The 19,437-nt window shown below is 42.5% G+C and overlaps 2 protein-coding genes across 3 annotated transcripts; one reads left to right on the top strand and one right to left on the bottom strand.

The window, feature by feature from the left end:
* Positions 1 to 509: 509 nt before the first annotated feature.
* On the bottom strand, positions 510 to 9,857 carry LOC137879453 (bone morphogenetic protein 7-like). The gene is made up of 7 exons (XM_068720175.1): positions 9,452 to 9,857; positions 5,131 to 5,320; positions 1,729 to 1,877; positions 1,254 to 1,460; positions 1,050 to 1,123; positions 834 to 944; positions 510 to 743 (listed from the first exon to the last, which is right to left on the bottom strand). The coding sequence occupies exons 1-7, from the start codon at positions 9,855 to 9,857 to the stop codon at positions 594 to 596; spliced, it is 1,287 nt and encodes a 428-aa protein (XP_068576276.1). The 3' UTR covers positions 510 to 593.
* Positions 9,858 to 11,634: 1,777 nt separating this feature from the next.
* Positions 11,635 to 17,960, top strand: rae1 (ribonucleic acid export 1). Of its 2 annotated transcripts, XM_068720186.1 has the most exons (13): positions 11,635 to 11,739; positions 12,309 to 12,412; positions 12,529 to 12,633; positions 12,794 to 12,886; positions 12,986 to 13,072; positions 13,158 to 13,244; positions 13,553 to 13,624; positions 13,723 to 13,830; positions 14,045 to 14,151; positions 14,258 to 14,333; positions 14,921 to 15,115; positions 16,884 to 16,969; positions 17,557 to 17,960. In XM_068720186.1, coding segments are annotated over exons 2-13 (1,104 nt in total). In that variant the 5' UTR covers positions 11,635 to 11,739; positions 12,309 to 12,325; the 3' UTR covers positions 17,558 to 17,960. The 2 variants fall into 2 exon arrangements, with proteins under 2 accessions (XP_068576287.1, XP_068576286.1); XM_068720185.1 differs by lacking the exon at positions 17,557 to 17,960 and having other exon boundaries at positions 16,884 to 16,973.
* The last annotated feature ends 1,477 nt before the right edge of the window (positions 17,961 to 19,437 follow it).

Genomic DNA, 19,437 nt, shown 5'->3' on the forward strand with positions numbered 1-19,437 from the left:
AGTGGCCTGCTGAACAACCGGTTCAGCACCAGCTGAAGTTTATTATTTCCTCAACAGACACAAGTTCACCCTGCTGTTCCAGTTCAACAGGAAGATGGCAATTTAAAGTTTTACGAGCTGTGGAATCCGTTACTAAATGCACATTTCCGCAGTATTTTATATTCTGACGCCTTATGGTCAGTGCCTGAATTCAAATGCAGAGAGATATGTGTTGCACATTACGGATAATAGTAACCTTTTAATTTCATGTTTCCAGCACTGAACGTTTTGTTTGAGTCTCTGAAGTAACTCCACACTGCTTGGTGTCCTTCCACTGCACTTTTTTTTCTAGTCGGAGCAAAAGAAACACCTTTGTTGAACCTTTCTCTGTTACCAATAGTTCTATTTGGTTTGTGGTAGTGGTTAATACTGCATTGGAGGCTCAGCTGCTGTTCATAAAAAAACAGAACGCCAGATTATTTAAAGCTCGTTCTGTGGCAGGAGCTCCCTGGTGACCAGCCAGTCAATCATCTCTTGTCTCTGGTTCCTTCACTTCCGCCTTTTTCAGCGTCCCCCTCTAAAATTGCAGAACTCACAGGGGGAGTTTCGAGCGGTCAGTGGCAGCCACATGCTCTGACCACCATATTACGATACTTCTTGAGAATGACGTTGGAGCTGTCGTCAAAGTAGAGCACTGAGATGCCATGGAGCTGCGTGGGGGCACAGCAGGGCTTGGGCACCGTGTCCGGGTTGATGAAGTGCACCTGTGGTCAGAAGAAGCATAAATGAATCCTCACATGAAGTGGAGGTTGTAGTGAAAGTGCCTGTCATCATTGGGGCTGTCTGGGACTTACCAGAGTTTGCACAATGGCGTGATTGGTGGCATTCATGTAGGAGTTGAGAGGGAAGGCGCATTCTCCCTCGCAGTAGTACGCTGCATAACCCTCTGGTGCTATGATCCAGTCCTGCTCAGAGTAAAACCACCGGTAAATGCCAGTGAATTGTCACTTTTGGACGTGTAATAAGGTGAACGTTTATATAGAAAAATTTGATAGAAATTTTAATTATACCTGCCATCCTAAATCTCTGAAGCTGACATACAGCTCATGCTTTTTACATCCCTCTTTGGAGATGCCAAGGTTATCTGAGATGGAAAATATGCAAGTATGAGTACACACAAGTATCAAAGTACAAAAAGTATTTGAGTAAGTTGATCAGAGTCACTTAAACCATGACTAGAGTCAATGATGGTGAGATTTGAAGGGTTCGGGCACCTGTTGCAGCCTCCACTGCCTTCAGTGCATCTTGGACAGTCCTCTGGGGTTTGGAGCGGTTGGACTGGCGCCCCCTGTGGCCGTGGGCAGAGCGGACGCTGCGGAAACGCACCTCGTTGACTTTGAAGAAGGCAACCATGAAGGGCTGCTTGTCCTGAGGTCCACTGCCCGTCACCAGCCCCGCCAGTCTGGGGTTCCTCCTCTGACCTATAATGGGAGACCGTGTGAACAAAACTATTAAGAGAGTCAACCAACCACTGAAGATGACAATAACACACATCTACGTCTCTACTCAACAATCATTTGTTCATCCTAATATGACCACAAAACGACCAACTTGCTCTCTGTAAGAAGCCCCTACAGACAATTACTCAATATACAGATTAGAAAGCATTAAATCATCAGTCCAGACAAAGACTGTGATTGTGCAATTGTTGCTGTTCCCCATGTGAGTTAATGTATGGCTGTGACTGACCGTGGCTGTCCTCCAGGACCAGGTGCAGGCCGAGGTTCTGCTCAGGGTTGAGCAGCCAGAGGTTACTGGTGTCGGTCAGGTCAAAGACCAGCCAGCCCTCTTCTGCAGCCCACACTTCCCGCTGTTCCAGCAGAAAGAGCTGCACTTCACTGAGGAGAGGAGAGTATGTAATTGAATTCAAGGCATTTAAAGGTTGAAAGCGTTGAGTGCCAAAACCCAGGTTTTCAAAGGAGTATTGGAGTAATGGAGTATGTTCTGCTGCAGACGTAAATATATTCTGAATTTTGCTTGGTTTGACCAAATGTCTACTGTGATTTGTTACCCATCACTTCTTTTTATGTTTCTGCAAATTCATTTTCATTCCTGAATTTAATTGAAAGCAAAGGCTGTCTAAAAGTGTATGGTATGCCTAGGGAAACGGTTGGCTGCCATTCAAGTTGCATCAAAATTAGTTTTTAATAGGCTAGATAAAGCCAAACTGCATGTGTGGTCCCGTAATTGCTAGAAAGTATTTGGACAACTTTTTTTTTATGTTGTTTTGGCAAAAGTACGCCAGCACATTGGGTTGAAAATGAAACAATGGCTTTGAGGTTAGAGTGGATATTTTCAGCCTTGTATTTAAAGGTGTTTACCTCCATACTCTGGGAACAGTGTAGCAATTGTTACCCTCTTTCTCTATATTCCCCCAATTCTAGAACAATGCAGCAGGGAAATAATGTATAAAGACAGCCAAGAGGTTTTATGGCCAAAAAGTGGAATGTTGTTGTTAAGCCAAGTCGGACACCTGACGTCAGTCCAACTGAGAATGTGTTCTGCTGACAAAGAAATTATTAATGAGGCTACATAGTTCATGTATGTAGTCTGCGAACGAACCAAATATAAAACATGATTACTTTGGTTAAGTTGACACTGTGTCACCTAAAAATTTTATATAAATGGGGGCATTCCAACCTTGTTTATCAGATGTGGATTTCAACAACTTCAAACTAAAGCTGAGAGACAACTATTAAACCTAATAGTCACTGTTTTAATTCAAAACAAATATGTGCTGAAGCACAGAGCCAGCACAACAGACAATGTAAAAGTGTCCGCTACATTTGTGACTGGACATTTTTCGTCGTGAATTTAATCAAAATTCTTCAAATGATAAATGAAAAAATATTTTGGGTGCAAGATTAAAGAAGATTTGTCTTGTCAGCTCAGCCTCAAAACGATGTCTATAGCGAACTAAACATCCAGGGTGAGTGTCCTTCATAAAGCATCATGTGAATCATCTATCCACCCACAACCAACAGCCATTATCAAAGCAGCACTTTCTTCACGTCCCAGAAGAAATCTCCTATACTGATACGTGCCGTCTTAAGGGCAGATTTCACAGACAATGGCTGTGTTTGCAGACTGAGTTCCAGACCCTCAGGCCGACGTCTGCCTGTGGTCCTGCTGGCTGCTCGTCTGTGTGGATTGGCCTTTGTGTGTCTGTGCATGACAATGGCGTTGCTTTTAACACCGTCGTCAGCCCCGCTGTCACCGGTGAAGGACTTTAAATCTATTGCCGCCAGCATATGATTTCTATAGCTTTGATTTGTGAGAAAGAATAAAATGTGTGGGTTAGGTATTCTACAGTCGGATAATTTGTCGTGTTCAGAAGTGGTTTGAAAACAGTGTGAGAGTACAGAGGCTGGCAAGGCTGAAAGACACAACCGAGCTACAGACAGTAAGACAGACAGAAACATGGAGGAATGACTACCTGTGTAAGAGAAAGAGAGTGGATGTCTTGAGGGTGGAGAGCATTATTTGCGGTTGGAGCTGCGTGTTATAAATGCATGTCTCCTGGGGACTGTCCTGTTCTGACTGCGTGAGAGTAAACTCGCTCTGGAGAGAATAATTGTGTTTCTGTAATTGACACTAATGTCTGTGTAAACAGCTTCGGTGCTGACACTAACATCAGCAGAAATAACCTGTGGGGAAATGCAGAGAGACACACGGCCAAAGCAGACAGCTGAGTGCACACGCAGCAGCCTAACAACCAGCCAGAACAAGAAAACACACAGTAGCACGAGGTGTTTGTTTGAACTCAACCACACTATTCATACCATGTCACTAGCATAAGAGGATAATCACGTGTACTAGTGAAACAAGCTTTGATGACTTCATTTGAACAAATGCTTTAACGGGTCAGTTCACCCAAATAAAAATAAAAAAAAGCATGCAGGTTTGGCTTTATATCTGGGTTTTAAGATATCTGTCGGAGAGACATTTGCTCCAAAATAACAGAGGTTAATTGAATTGGTGGTGCTCACAGTACTGAAACATTACAATAAAATATTCACCAGCAGCATGTCTTAGGAACTGGTTTCCACTAGTCACTATGTAAGCGGTTGACAGTGGGCTTGGGGCATTATCCGGTAACAAGGACACTGTTTGTGAAAAGTCACATTTTTAGCTATGCTAGTGGCGTGGCTCTAGGGATAGCAATAGACACTTTGGTTCAGACTGGAATATCTCAACAACGCTCAGATGGATTGCCATAAAATATTATAGATTTCCTTCTTAAATGGATTGCAACACCCCTTTCTCTCCTTCAATTATCACGTCAGTTTTTGTTTTCTGTCCAATATTTTGGTTTATGACCGAATACCTGTGCTAAGTAGCGAATGTCAGCATGCTAACACTCCGAGCTACGAAGCTGAACATGGTAAACATTCTACGTTCTAAACGTCTGTTAGCCTTGACATTGTGAGAATGTTGCAGACATTAGCTGACATTTAGCTCGTAGTAATGCTAGTGTAGCTGTAGAACTGTTTAAATGTTACTTTTCTATACTGAGAGTGCCACAAATGTAATTACGTTCACCTTTTTTGTATTGTGTATATCTCAAAACCCTGACAAACAGGCACGACTAGAGGTAAGTGAGGAAATACTATATAAGTAATTTGAGTGAACCGATCCTACATCCAGTGGTGGAAAGTAAATTTGGGGTACTTGTACTTTACTTGCGTATTTCTGTTTATTTCATACTTCTACTTCACTACATCTCAGAGGCAAATAGTGTAATTTCTACTCACTACATTTATCTGACAGCTCCAGTTACCAGTTATTTTGCTGATTCAGATAAACACTACAAAATATTATCAATAAATAAATTACCCTGGTCTCTACTTTTGGTACTATGTATATTTTGATGCCAATACTAGTGTACTTTTAAATGCAGGACATTTACTTGTAACAGAGTATTTCTACACTGCGGTATTACTACTTTTGCTTAAGTCAAAGATCTGAGTACTTTAACGACTGCCTAAATGCTACCGAGGAGATCAAGCTAATACATATGACAAAGGATAAAGCAAATCAAGGGTAAGCAGCAGTAATTCCTGTGAAACGTTGTAAAGAAAACATCCATACCTGTTTGGAGGCTCCTGCAGGACCTGGTACACACTGACTCTGAATGTCTCGTTCTCATAACGTTCCTGGATGAAATCTTTATAAATCCTGAACTCTGCTGCTGTGACAACTTCGCCCTCGGGAATACGGGAAAGGTCGAACCGAAATTCTCTTCTGTGTTGCTGGTGCGAAAGATCCTGATCCTGATCGACTATCGGAAAGAGAAAAAAAAACAACAGAAAGCAATAGAGGTGAATAATGAACATTTGATTGATGCGCTTTATCAAAATGCTCCATTTATAATCCACCAGATAATGATACCATTATAAGAAGTCATTTATTGTCTGTATCAGCTGACACACACACACACACACACACACACACACAGTGAAATAATACTTCTGCATTGGAAAGTTTGTACATCTGAGGGAAAGGCAAACCACTGTTAGTATGGTGAGCCAGTCGGTGGTTGCATATCTGTCAAAACTGTTGCAAAATCAAACGCTGCTCTGATGTGTGTCACTCTGCCCACATCTCGGAAACACTGGGTCAGAAATAGGGAAAATCCTGCTGTGAAGTGATTGATCTAAACATCACTAAAATCTGCCATACGTGCCAATATATATATATGGGGGGGGGGGGGAGAACACACTCAGGGCTCAGTTTGGCTCCCTGTTTAAATTGCACACATGTGCTGACCACAAGAAAAGGCCCGTTAAGGCACTGCCCGGAAAACCGCAGCTGCCAGTGTGCTTTTACAAACGCACTCACATAAAGTATAGAAAGACACACAAATTCATGTGTGACTTAGCTACCAGAGGCTGTACCACCCACACCTCCCTGATCATTTTGCCATGTATCGCTGTGTATGTGAGGGTGGAGGATAAAGTAAAGCAGCAGCCGCTGATGGCACTGTGGGGTTTCCGACCCGCCCTGAGCCAGCTGAAGCTCTCCAACTCTCAGACTTTCCAGAGGATCGGTGGTCAGAAAGACCCCAAAAGCTTCCTGAAGCTTTCCAGTGTCGTGTTTTCACAGCGTTAGCCAATGTGTTTGTCCTTGGAAAGAGCGGTGGAGGTCTCTGGTGAAGGTGTGCAGAGCGGAGCAGCGATTAGTCACCTTAAACACATCCTGCCCACTGGCGTACACCATGACATCATCATGACATCAGCCTGCGCTCCCACTGATGGTCCACTATTGTTTCAGTGCACCGACAACCAAACACACAGCACCTCAACACTAGAAAGAAAAACTTTTTTTTTCACATAAGAGCACATACACACACTGACTCACAGTCTTCTAAAAACAATTCTAACGACACAGAAACGCACACAAGCCGTTGATCGTTAAGAGCAGTGCATTCTGAGCCCTGCTAGTCATTTGTTTGACCGCAATTAAATGCTGGAAAGGAACGAGGGGTGTTTTTATGAAAGCAATAATTGCTTGTAAGGACTTGGTGTGTTTATGTTAGGGACCATTAGCTGCAGAGATCAGACCTCAGATATGCAAACTTCCCTCTGGGAGGCATTTCAACACTTCAGATTACTCCTGACACTGCGGGGCCACACAGCCACGAAGCTATCATTGACCTGTGGCAACTTTATAGTAAATGTTGTTTTTTACCCATCAGCATGGGTGGTTTAATGATGTATAACCACGCCTGCATAAAAATAAAACTCCAAAAATTACTAAAATATAACCTTTGTGGATAATAATACACTGCAGACATTATTTAGTCATTCTATGCATCAGTCAAGCTCAGACTTTAATTTTCAACTGCTTGAAGTTAGTTGTAAACCTTTTACTCAAGTGAACATTTTTTGCCCTTTCAAATCCATGAATGTCTGCATGCGCTGATTTCTTAATTTCATTTCTCATTTCTTAAGCTGTTTCCTTCCAGATTATTAAAACCACCAAAAAGGCCTTTTATGAACAAATATTTCACGGATGCAAACATTTCTTTCCTACAGAATGTAGCACCATGTATGCTGATTGACGACAAACCAAATCTACTAAGTATTTCTGAACACGGTTTAAAAAGACAGACATGGGCTTGAAGAGTCTCGTCAGAGAGGACTTATTTTGCACACAATGTATAAATAATGAGATGGTTAATGCGATTTTCTGGTGGGGTAAAATTAATTCTCAGTATGATCTCCTTAGGCTTCTTACAGATCAGCTTAACAGGACAAACACATTTCTTCTCGCTTGCTCTCAAAAACACAATACACCTTCTGTTCTCCAGCGACACGGCCGTTCCTCCAGCTGTTAGTAGAGCATTTTGTACCCTTTGTATTTTCATTAAAGCCAGTGGCATTTCTGGTCACCAGGCCTTTTCCCATGCACTGCAGGTGTGTTGAGGTCAATGCAAAAACAAAAAAAAACGCCCATACTGAACACGGTCGATACGACGAGCACGAGAGCAGCGAGCAGAACTGCAACAACTGATAAGATTTAATGTTAAGTCAGTCTTCTGCACTACGTTTGATGTATTTCTTTAGAAATAAATGTGCAGAGGGACCACAAATGTGCAGTGCAATAGCAGCTGCCTTGTCTAATGTTGCATGACAATGAGACGAATGCTTCCTGCTGGTGTTTCTGAAGTACGACCCGCGGTTTGGCATTCTAACAGAAGTAAACACATGCAGCCATGTATGTGTATCAACATGTGTGCAGTGATGCGATATACTGTGTGGGTGCATAGACGCTTTAATATGACTACACAAGCCCTTTAAATACAGTTTAACAAATAAAAAAAGAGGGGTTGAACCTTTTAATTTAACTTTCCTTAATCCTTTCCTTCTTCCATAATTAATTTCATATTGAGTAGATGAGAATAGAAATATTATTCTATGCATAGTCCACCTGCAGGATGTACCTGCGTGCACTGGGACAAGGGGCCGGGCAGCGCTACAGCAGCTCTCCCTCACGCTGGAAGTTGTGGTCTTTGGAAGGGAAATACCATAATCCAGTTCAGTCTTGAAGCGATCATCCAGGGACCACCAAGATAGAGTCACTGCAGCACTTTGTGGGAGCCCCAGCTAAAAACTCTGCCAATCATCAGCACAGGAGGAGGCCGTGGTGGGCTTGAGAGAGAAATAATGCACACTCATTGTGTCCGTGTTTTCCTCCTTCCTCTTTATAATCAACCCCCTCAGATGTGGAACCACAGAAGTCTGCTATGAGTTTTCAGAAACAATGTTTCCAGATCTCATTAGCTAAAGACCGTCAGTTAGAAGTTCACGATTGAGGACGCAAATTGTTATGTTTTTTTAAAGCCTCCAAATGTTTTGTATTAACTACACATTTATGTGCTGAGAAATAAGTCTAAATGTCTCTTCACTCTAAAGGTTTCAGTTCAATCTTAATGGCAAACAAACAGACAGCATGGGTTAAAGGTTTCTTGGAGCTGTATCTCAGATAAAAGAAAAACTTCATCTGTTCAGGTTGACCTATAACCCTCCTCCTGAGGTCGAAGGGGGGCATAAAGGAGACACAGGTTGGTTTTGGGTGTAACCACATCCGGATAAGAGCCACAGGCACCATGCCGTCTGCTGCCTCACCATAGTGATAGCAGAGCCGCTGTAGGATCTCCAAGGGAAACAAAGGAAGGATTTGCCTTTCATAAATTCAATAATGTCTGAGTGAGCCTGTGACCCATGTGATTTGCGCCTTCCAAACAAACACACAAACACACAACTACAGGAATGCAGTGCACACAACACAAGCACCTGCACTATCAGGGATTACTACAGCAATAACATGTGATGCAGTTAGTATCTTGAGCTAACTTGACTCTCACTCCCTAGAGGTTTAGAAATGCCCGTCCAATTCCTGGTCATGCGAAACAAAGCTATGCTAAAGCCCCCCCCCCCCCCCAAAAAAAAAGCTTTGAAGGGATTCTGGTGAAATCGGATACAGACATGTTGTCATAACATTTACAGCTCGGAATGCATAATGCCTGATCTCAAGTAAAGAAAGTGACCTAAAAGCCACAATGTCAGAAACACACTTAACCAAAGCACTCTGTGGTGGCTGGATATCTCACAACAAAATGGAAAGCATTTTAAATCTTGGATTCAATCAGATAACAAGAGATGAAACTTGAACCCCTGGACAACATAATAAGTAGTCATTGATTTGGACATTTTGCAAAGAATACTCCCATAGGCTTATAATTCAAAAAATAAGAAAGATGTTCATGAAAACATTATCATAGTAAATAAAGTCCCTCAAGTAATAATTAGTAAAGCCTGGACTTTAAAACATATGAACGCAAATATAAAATGTTAAGTTCGAATTGAAAACAAGACACTGTCCATATAAAGTCAGATTGTAAACTTACCAAGATTGACAAAACTCATCACCGTGTCTGCGTCATCTAGGAAGCGGCTGTCCTGCGGGGTCACCACGGGGGAGACCTGGGTCGGTAAAACGGGCTTGTAGTAGGAGTATCCGGGCAGCTCTGCGTCTGTAGAGATGGTGTTGTAGAGGTCCAGCATGAACATCGGGGCAGCGTTGTATTTGGTGTGGACGTTCGGCCGCGGACGATGCGGCAGCCCCAGGATGGAGAGGATCTCCCGCTGCATCTCCCTGCGCTCTTGGCTCCGCAGCCGCCGCTGGATGAAGCTGGAGCGCACCTCGTTGTCCACGGAGAAGTTGGAGAAGGCGACCTGCGTGGCCGACACGCAGTAACCCCACGACTGGAGGATTGTTATCGTCACCAGGGCGCTTGTCACAATTTGTCCCATTTTTACGCGCGGCTATAGTCGAAAGTCAGGATAAGACTAGGGATGCGCTTCACACATACACACCTTCCCTATTAAGAGTAAAACACACTATCCTTTATCAACTCAGAAGAGCATGCCCTCATCATCTGTTGTTGCGCGCTGTCTTAGCCGTGCGCTCCTCTTGGTGGGAATTTGGGAATGGATTTTTATCGAGGCGCTGTTTCAGGGGAGGGGCAGAAGGGGTTTAGAGTGGGATAAACCAATCCTGGAAAGATTGGGAGAGTGTGTGGGGGTGAGTCAATGAGGGGCAATAGCTCAGTGTCCTATCATGAAGTGCACTTCTCTATCTTGGTAATAAGGTAGGGTGTGGACCTTTCAAACTAAGTGTCCAATCACTGCGTTCTTTGTTTGGACATGATTGTTTAGCCACTGATGAAAGTGGACCTCTTCATCAACATCGAATTATTTTCAAATCCCATGCTCCATCATTTTTTTTAAGTATTGTCACAGTGCCTCAACGCTGTGAACATGGAATTACTTTAGCACTTAGTGAAAAAAACGCTTAATGATCAGTCCAAAGGTAAAGAGGTAAAATCCTTTAATCCCTCCTTCAACGGAGACACCTTTGAACTCAAACAATAAACCCCAGGCCCACCCTAATTGTTGAGGGGTTTGAGTGATCAGCAGTACAGGCACATGAAGGGACATGCCAATAGCCCCAATGACTTACTACAACAATGTGCAAAGCACTCTGTGACTCCTTTAATAGAGTTAATGGGGGTGGGGGTGGACAATGAATGACAAAGCAAGAATCCTACACTAAATACAGATGTGTGCTTTACTGAGTTACTGAGACAGCGGTGACTGGATCGGAACATAAAATTGGAAGTTAATGTGTCATACAGCCACAGAATAAAGTGACCTTTTACTAACCCATACACAAACTCATCTCACACAACCAAACAGTCACTTGAGATGTTTTATTTTCTCCCAGCAGAGGTCACTTTATGACTCATCCCTATTACTCTTTTAACGACAAGAGTCCTCCCTTTCCACTACAAACATCTGTAAACATTACTAACCATTTAAGACTGTGCAATTCTGTTTTGCTTAAGGCCCGTTAATGCATGCCTCCAGGTCCTCTAATTGACGGTATAGCCACGTCATCATCCCAGATCCCACGCATTACAACTGGCAACATATAAATTTGAATATAAAAAGAAAACAGGCTCGGTTATTACCAGTGTTGGACAGTACAAACGTACATCATTATATAATTAAGTAAAATGTTGAGGTACTTGAGTATTTCCATTTGATGCTACTTCTAGTTCACTATATTTGGCAATATTGTACATTTCACTCCACTACTCACCTGCAAACTGTCACAAATCGTATTTATTGTATGTACTGTCATCATTATAGAATTATCGTATTAATCTTGCTTTCAAGTTTGAAGTGCGGTGTATCACGGCAAAGTCAAATTCATGTGTACAATGTACACATATAGACATATTTTACTTCTATGAAGGTGCATTTTTGTGGCAGACTGATGAGACGCACACTTGGACTACTGTTGTTGTCGGTTAGGAATGATGGTAAACTAGCCTTCACTTCTTTCCCACCTGATCTGAGATAAACTAGCTATCGACGAGATACAGAGCGAAAAGTCGTCAGTTTATACCACACAGATCTGAGTTACTTTGGTTACTTTCCATCAACGTGACTTGTTTTCATGCACTGCCCCCAAGCGTTTTGCTCGTGACATTGCATGCTTTTTTACCGGGTCCGTTACATCATCAAAGTGCGACATACCGAGGAACAAGCGCCACATTTTTTGATGCGCCAAATTATTTGGGCATTTTCAGCGTTACGGCACATTTATCTACAGTACAACACATTTGGGGTGAGTATGTTCATGCGTTCGTGAGACTTATCTGCACATAATACAATGTGTTGCACTGGGAAGTTTGTCTTAATCCAGTAACGGTACGTTAGCTACTGGTAAACTGATTTAGCTAACGGTAGCTAGCGTTGAATTCTCACGTTGTTTTCTTACCCACGTAATGGATAATGACTGAAATATAGAACGTTAACGTTACCTGCGCTCAAACGTATTTTATACACCACACACGGTCACACTGCCCGTATGTTCTCACGTTAACAAGCTAGCTGACGTTAGCATTTGGAGCTAGCAACGGTAACGTCGGTAGCGTCAACATTAGCATCGTCTTGTCAAGTGGCAACTGTTTTGGTTTGTTTACCACGTTTTCCTGATATCCAACCTTAATCGTTTTCTCTTCAGTTGATAACTGAGTGCTATGATAAAGGTCGGTAGCTAAAGTAATGTACAGTATGTGCTTGCTTACACGCCCTTTTTTATATTCAACGCTACATCCAGTGTGCGTCCGCTATTGCTACCTGTTGCCTGATGATATTGTGTGAATTACACCGTGCCCCTGTCTTCTCTCTCAGAATAACGTTAATGTACTATGAGTTTATTCGGGACAACCTCCGGGTTTGGAGCAGCAGGGGCAGTCTTTGGAAACGCAACAACTGACAGCCATAACCCCATGAAGGTAAAACCAGCAGACTGCAGGACAATTATAAACTCTTAGGATGGCTCTCTGAAAACTGTGCTTTTTTACCTTTTTACTTGACCGTTAAATGTTTGTATTTGTTTATGTTCCTACAGGATGTTGAAGTGACTTCACCTCCAGATGACAGCATCAGCTGTCTGGCGTTCAGCCCCCCCACCATGCCAGGGAACTTCCTCATCGGAGGATCCTGGGCCAACGATGTGAGTTATTTATTCAATCAATCAATGGTGTTCAGTAGTAGATTCAATTGATATGATTCACCGGGCTTGTCTTCCACTAAGGACTACTTCTGCACCAGATGAGTATCATATAGTATGCTGGTTAAACACAGTCTACGTATCTGGTATCATCTGATCTTAGGTCCGGTGCTGGGAGGTTCAGGACAATGGGCAGACTGTCCCCAAAGCCCAACAGATGCACACAGGTCCAGTGCTGGATGTATGCTGGAGTGACGTAAGTCTCATCTTACGAAGTAGCTAAAGCCCCGGAGTAGATGCTACCTGCTGCGCCATGGAATCATTTCTGATGTGCCTTTCTTTCTTTTTTTACCAGGATGGGAGTAAAGTCTTCACTGCTTCCTGTGACAAAACGGCTAAGATGTGGGATCTTAACAGCAATCAAGCTATGCAGATTGCACAGGTTGGATAAGAGTAAACAAATTTAACTATGTAGTCATAATAATGAAGCAGAATCATCTTACACCTCTTACCGTTTCTCCTCCCAGCATGACGGTCCGATCAAAGCAATCCACTGGATAAAAGCCCCGAACTACAGCTGTATCATGACCGGCAGTTGGGACAAAACACTGAAGGTACAACAGCACACAGAACATGTCAACACATCTTGGGTTTTTTTAATTTAGGATCCCAGAAATATCTGAAAAATACAAGACCATGAAATATGATTGTCCATTCTGCTTCCACTTTTCTGGTAATCTTAACTTCAGTCCCCACTGGACCATCAGCATTTTATCAATCTGCGATGGCAACGATTGAGACTTTTTTTGTTGATGTATTTGAGTAGACACTTAATTGTAACCATAATAATCACTTATCAGATCGTTGGCATATCTACATTTGTAGTGAAGAACTGGGAAACATGACATGTTCTTCTCTTCAGTTCTGGGACACCCGCTCTCCCAATCCCATGATGTCTCTGCAGATGCCAGAGAGATGCTACTGTGCAGATGTTGTAAGTGGTTTATGACGATAATAACAAACATTGTAATACTTAGTGAGTAGATCATTAAATATGTGACTTTTTGTGTTGTTTTTTTCACCTCTATGTAGGTGTACCCCATGGCTGTGGTTGCCACAGCGGAGAGAGGCCTGATAGTGTACCAGCTGGAGAACCAGCCCTCTGAGTTTCGCAGAATAGATTCTCCTCTCAAACATCAGGTGAAATATTCTCCTCCATGAAATATTTTGTCATTGTCTTTTCCCAATTCGAACATGTCTCTGTATACATCGAGCCACTTCTTCTGGTAGTTTTATGTACAGCCAGATTATCTTCATTTTACTTGATGCTAGATATAAAGTCAAAGTTAAGATAGGTATAAATGAAACCGATCTATCTTTTGATCCAATGCACATCTCTGCCCTGGTCCTGCAGCACCGCTGTGTTGCCATATTCAAGGACAAGCAGAACAAGCCCACTGGCTTTGCACTGGGAAGCATCGAGGGCCGAGTGGCCATCCACTATATCAACCCTCCAAACCCGTGAGTGTCTAAAACAATCAGTTCTTGCATAAGTTAAGACACTGCTTTCGCTGTCAAAGGCCTGAAAGCAAAATATGACATGAACGTGTTCCCTGATCCCATGCAGAGCCAAAGACAACTTCACCTTTAAGTGTCACCGGTCGAACGGAACCAACACAACCACTCCACAGGACATCTATGCTGTAAGTAGTTCAGTTTATAAGACAGAGTTTACACTGTGAAAGAATTGTATCGTTTGTGCTCTTAAATGAGATTGTATTAACACATTCTGTTGGAACAGTTTGTGGACTTTTATTGTCAACAGTTTTGTTGCAAATTCTTATAATAGATCTTTTTGCACAACAGACATTCTGTTTGTCATAGCAGGAAACCCGTAGGTGGTACTAGGGACAATAGGGATAAATGCCTTGGAACTAAGTAACCTAAAATTAAAAAGAATATAATTAATGACACTTTTTAGCACAGTGTTCAATATCTAAGATCAATATGAATGTGAATATGGCTTAACATTAATGTAATTCACATTGTTAAATACACCCAATTAATGTATAGTTGCTGCATCCTTTGAATAATGACATGGTTCCCTCACAAATTCCAGTTGCATTTGTCATATCCACTGTTTTTTAATGCAATGTGGCTGACCCTTGTGTATGTTTTCACAGACTCATTGCAATATAGTCACACTAACCGAACTAGTTTAAATGTTTCCTCATGTCTCACCTCATGATTTCCATTCTCCCCCCCCCCCCCCCCCCCCCCCCCCCATCAGGTGAATGCCATCTCCTTCCATCCTGTCCATGGCACGCTGGCTACCGTGGGCTCAGACGGGCGCTTCAGCTTTTGGGACAAAGACGCCCGCACCAAGTTGAAGACCTCAGAGCAGCTCGACCAGCCTATTACAGCTTGCTGCTTCAACAGCAATGGCAACATCTTTGCATACGCCTCCAGTTACGACTGGTCAAAGGTACAGTTGTGGTCAAAAGTTTACATACACTTGTAAAGAACATAATGTCATGGCTCTCTTGAGTTTCCAGTTATTTCTACAACTCTGATTTTTCTCTGATAGAGTGATTGGAACAGATACTTCTTTGTCACAAAAAACATTCATGAAGTTTGGTTCTTTCATGACTTTATTATGGGTTAACAGAAAAAGTGATCAAATCTGCTGGGTCAAAAATATACATACAGCAACATGAATTAGCAATTTTGGTGACTTAGAAAGTTGTGTCAATGAAATGAGCTTCATAGCATGGCCTCTTAACTTCTTGTGAGTGATTATGAGTGACTACAGCTGGTGACTTCTCTGAGGCCATTTAAATAGGGCTCATTGGATACAAACGCCCACAAACGCTACAATGGGAAAGTCAAAGGAGCTCAGCATGGATCTGAAAAAGCGAATCATTGACTTGAACAAGTCAGGAAAGTCACTTGGAGCCATTTCAAAGCAGCTGCAGGTCCCAAGAGCAACAGTGCAAACAATTGTTTGTAAGTATAAAGTGCATGGCACTGTTTTGTCACTGCCACGATCAGGAAGAAAACGCAAGCTATCACCTGCTGCTGAGAGAAAATTGGTCAGGAGGGTGAAGAGTCAACCGAGAACCACCAAAAAGCAGATCTGCCAAGAATTAGAAGCTGCTGGAACACAGGTGTCAGTGTCCACAGTCAAGCGTGTTTTGCATCTCCATGGACTGAGAGGCTGCCGTGCAAGAAGGAAGCCCTGGCTCCAAAAGTGGCACCTTAAGGCTCGACTGAAGTTTGCTGCTGATCACGTGGACAAAGATAAGACCTTCTGGAGGAAAGTTCTGTGGTCAGACGAAACAAAAATCGAGCTGTTTGGCCACAATGCCCAGCAATATGTTTGGAGGAGAAAAGGTGAGGCCTTTAACCCCAAGAACACCATGCCTACCGTCAAGCACGGTGGTGGTAGTATTATGCTGTGGGGCTGTTTTGCTGCCAATGGAACTGGTGCTTTACAGAGGGTAAATGGGATAATGAAGAAGGAGGATTACCTTCAAATTCTTCAAGATAACCTAAAATCATCAGCCCGAAGGTTGGGTCTTGGGCGCAGTTGGGTGTTCCGACAGGACAATGACCCCAAACGCACATCAAAAGTGGTAATGGAATGGCTAAATCAGGCTAGAATTAGGGTTTTAGAATGGCCTTCCCAAAGTCCTGACTTAAATCCCATTGAGAACATGTGGACAATGCTGAAGAAACAAGTCCATGTCAGAAAGCCATCAAATTTAACTGAACTGCACCAATTCTGTCAAGAGGAGTGGTCAAAGATTCAACGAGAAGCTTGCCAGAAGCTTGTGGATGGCTACCAAAAGCGCCTAATTGAAGTGAAAATGGCCAAGGGACATGTAACCAAATATTAGCACTGCTGTATGTATATTTTTGACCCAGCAGATTTGATCACTTTTTCTGTTAACCCATAATAGTCATGAAAGAACCAAACTTCATGAATGTTTTTTGTGACAAAGAAGTATCTGTTCCAATCACTCTATCAGAGAAAAATCAGAGTTGTAGAAATAACTGGAAACTCAAGAGAGCCATGACATTATGTTCTTTACAAGTGTATGTAAACTTTTGACCACAACTGTAGGTGTTAAATCTTTACAATTGTGGAGAGCAGGTGTTTGTATTTCAACTGCAATAGTAGAAAACTGTGGCATGCACATCATGGTGGCCTTCTCTCTTTGTAATATTGTGCTCTCATCTGAATTCGTCAGGGACATGAGTACTACAACCCCCAGAAAAAGAACTACATCTTCTTGAGGAACGCTGCCGAGGAGCTGAAGCCTCGGAATAAGAAATGGTGAGAGAAGTACAGCCGCCGTCTGTAAACCTGGAGAATGTGGTCGCCGTACTGGGGCTGCCCCTCTTCTTCAGTACCTTTGTGACTCGTACTGGGGCCTTCAGGGCACCCCATAATCCCTGGCATGCATGAACATGGGCATGAGTCCGATCTCTGTACTTCCATGTAATAGTACAAGTAGCCATTTAGTATGGGAATGGTACTGTACTGACCTGACTGAGGTTATTTTGAAGGCTTCTGTAGTTTATGCTGTAAAGCTGCACTGTCCAGTCAGGAATTTGGGGATTTTTTTTTATTTATAGATTTTAGCTTGTTAGCACTAAGGCGTTGCAGTGTTTTCAATGACACAACGAGGTATTTAATGATTATTTATGTAATTATGGAGATAACAATGAAAAGAATCAAGAAACATTGAACACAGGCAAGTAATGATTAACAGTGAATCATCTGCACTGATTGATTTTAGTCTGCTGAAGTGTGATACTGTTTATTCAGTGCAAAAAATGGGACACAGTGAACTCTCTTAGGAATAAACAAAAATCAAGAAGAATGTTCTTTGTGACTGACGGCTCCCTCCTGTCTTTTAGATTCGTCGTGCCAAGTCGCATCTCTTGTGAAGAAATGCGGAAGACCTGCTGCTTAAGTGTGTGTGTGTGCGCTCGAGACAGACTCCTTCCTTTCGGCAAACACCTGGACCAATGCCGTGGTGCTGCGTTCTGTGCATGGACCAATCAGAGGGGCCTACCCAACCTGGCGTTGATGACAGCTGCGTGACAATTGGTCGTAGAGGTCATCATAGAAAGGGAGGGCTTTGTTTGGCATTCATTTTGATGTTCCAATTTTTTTTAATGTGTCCAGCTCCTCTCTTTATTTGTTGTTGTTTTTTTACAGCTATCCAAAGACTTTTCATTCTCTTATGATTTGCTGTTACTCTGTGGTTTAGCTCCGTGACTAAAACTGGGATGTAAAATAAATAACCAAGTGCATACTATTAGATTTGAACATGTTTATTCCAACCTGAGGGAGTAGGTTAAATATTAGCCTACTGTGTTTGGTGTTTTACAGGTGTGTCAGTGATTCACAGAACTGTGTTGTGCATGCCAACCCATTAACCGCTCTCTGGTGTCTCAGCTGTAAATCTCTCTCTATCGTGTAGGTCTCTCACACATGTTGCTGTCTTACATTGGAATCATCACAAACATCAAAAATGATAAACTTTGGACAACATCTGTATCACAATGACCCCCTCCTGTCTGCTTGTTTTAACCCAAATTGACCAGCAGGTGGAGCATTTTACCCTTTCAGTGTCTAAACTGCAACAGTTACCTGTGGAAAAAAAAGTCAAAGAGCTGAGGTTAGAGAGCAAAGCAGGACAAATGAGATCAAAGCAGTTCAGTGCGGTCCTTCACCCAGGTTAAGTCCTTTTGGTGGGGATACATGGCTGGAAATGGGGGGTAATTTACCAAGAGGATATGAATGAGGTAGCATGGGACGCTACAAAGGCCACGTGTGAAAAGTGAACCAGTTCATAGAGGAGAAGGTGTGAATTAAATGCCTTTTTATTGAGGTCATTAGTATGTCACCTAACTGTTAACTTGACCCTTGGTACTTAGCGGTGGAACTCCAAGGCACCGGGGGCGGGAAGATATGCTGCTGCCACAGTTCACCGGCGCCTCTTAGCTTCTCAAGGGGTGACACTATAGTACCACACCTCTAGACCACTGTCTCCTGTGCTGCACCACGTTTCTTTTACCTGATTGACTCCATTCAGGATCATATGTGAGGCTGACTCACTGGCTCCTATATTACAAGAAGAGTTTTTTTTGGTTTTTTTGGGACAGTCAGGCCATTAGAAAGCTTACTGTTGGATTGACCTGTTGCCATGGACCCTTTGGATCAGCCCTTTCATGCAAAGAGGTCATCGGTGTTTCTAAGCAGCACGTAGAGACGTGTAGAAAGCATCAATGGCACTGGAAAAAATAAGAGCTTTGAGTTCCAGTGCCTTTTTTCTTTCTTTACAAAATGTGCCAGTCATGTGCTTTTATTATAGGGTAATAAGAGGTGGCCTGTTGTGACGGGTCCAATGAAGTAGTCATATTGTACATTAACCAGTTTAACAAAAGGACACACCGCCGTGTATACCTGTCAGGGCTAAAAGAAAGTCCTCTCCAAAAGGAATTAAGGAAAAATCAAAGCAACTTTATACAAAATGTTAGTAGTTTTAGATTAATATTCCGTGGCATGTTGTACAGTACCACTAGTCTAGACCTGGTCTCTTAATTTAAAGAAGATTTTAAAAAAAGAGTAAGACTATTGTAAAAGTAAATGATAGGACACTTTTTAAAGGGACGGTTACAGGCCCAGCATAAACAGGTTATTGTGTTTTAGTTGAAGTGATGTGGTGTCCACTGTTCTTTTGTTTAAAGCATAACTACATCGCATAATGAATGTATTGTTGCGTCCTGTTC

Source organism: Cebidichthys violaceus, unplaced genomic scaffold, assembly GCF_023349555.1.
Source record: "Cebidichthys violaceus isolate CVI_PGR_0920_01 unplaced genomic scaffold, fCebVio1.0.p SCAF_25, whole genome shotgun sequence".
Lineage (NCBI taxonomy): Eukaryota > Metazoa > Chordata > Actinopteri > Perciformes > Stichaeidae > Cebidichthys > Cebidichthys violaceus.

What these genes read in the sequence shown, in the direction of transcription:
- LOC137879453 (XM_068720175.1), bottom strand. Translation starts at nt 9,857, where the DNA reads ATGGGACAAATTGTGACAAGCGCCCTGGTGACGATAACAATCCTCCAG. An exon ending in GGTCCTGGAGGACAGCCACG is followed by an intron (nt 1,461 to 1,728) that starts GTCAGTCACAGC and finishes CTCCCATTATAG; the next exon opens with GTCAGAGGAGGAACCCCAGA. An exon ending in ACGCCATTGTGCAAACTCTG is followed by an intron (nt 744 to 833) that starts GTAAGTCCCAGA and finishes TTCTGACCACAG; the next exon opens with GTGCACTTCATCAACCCGGA.
- rae1 (XM_068720185.1), top strand. Translation starts at nt 12,326, where the DNA reads ATGAGTTTATTCGGGACAACCTCCGGGTTTGGAGCAGCAGGGGCAGTC. An exon ending in GAGGATCCTGGGCCAACGAT is followed by an intron (nt 12,634 to 12,793) that starts GTGAGTTATTTA and finishes ATCTGATCTTAG; the next exon opens with GTCCGGTGCTGGGAGGTTCA. An exon ending in AAGCTATGCAGATTGCACAG is followed by an intron (nt 13,073 to 13,157) that starts GTTGGATAAGAG and finishes TTCTCCTCCCAG; the next exon opens with CATGACGGTCCGATCAAAGC.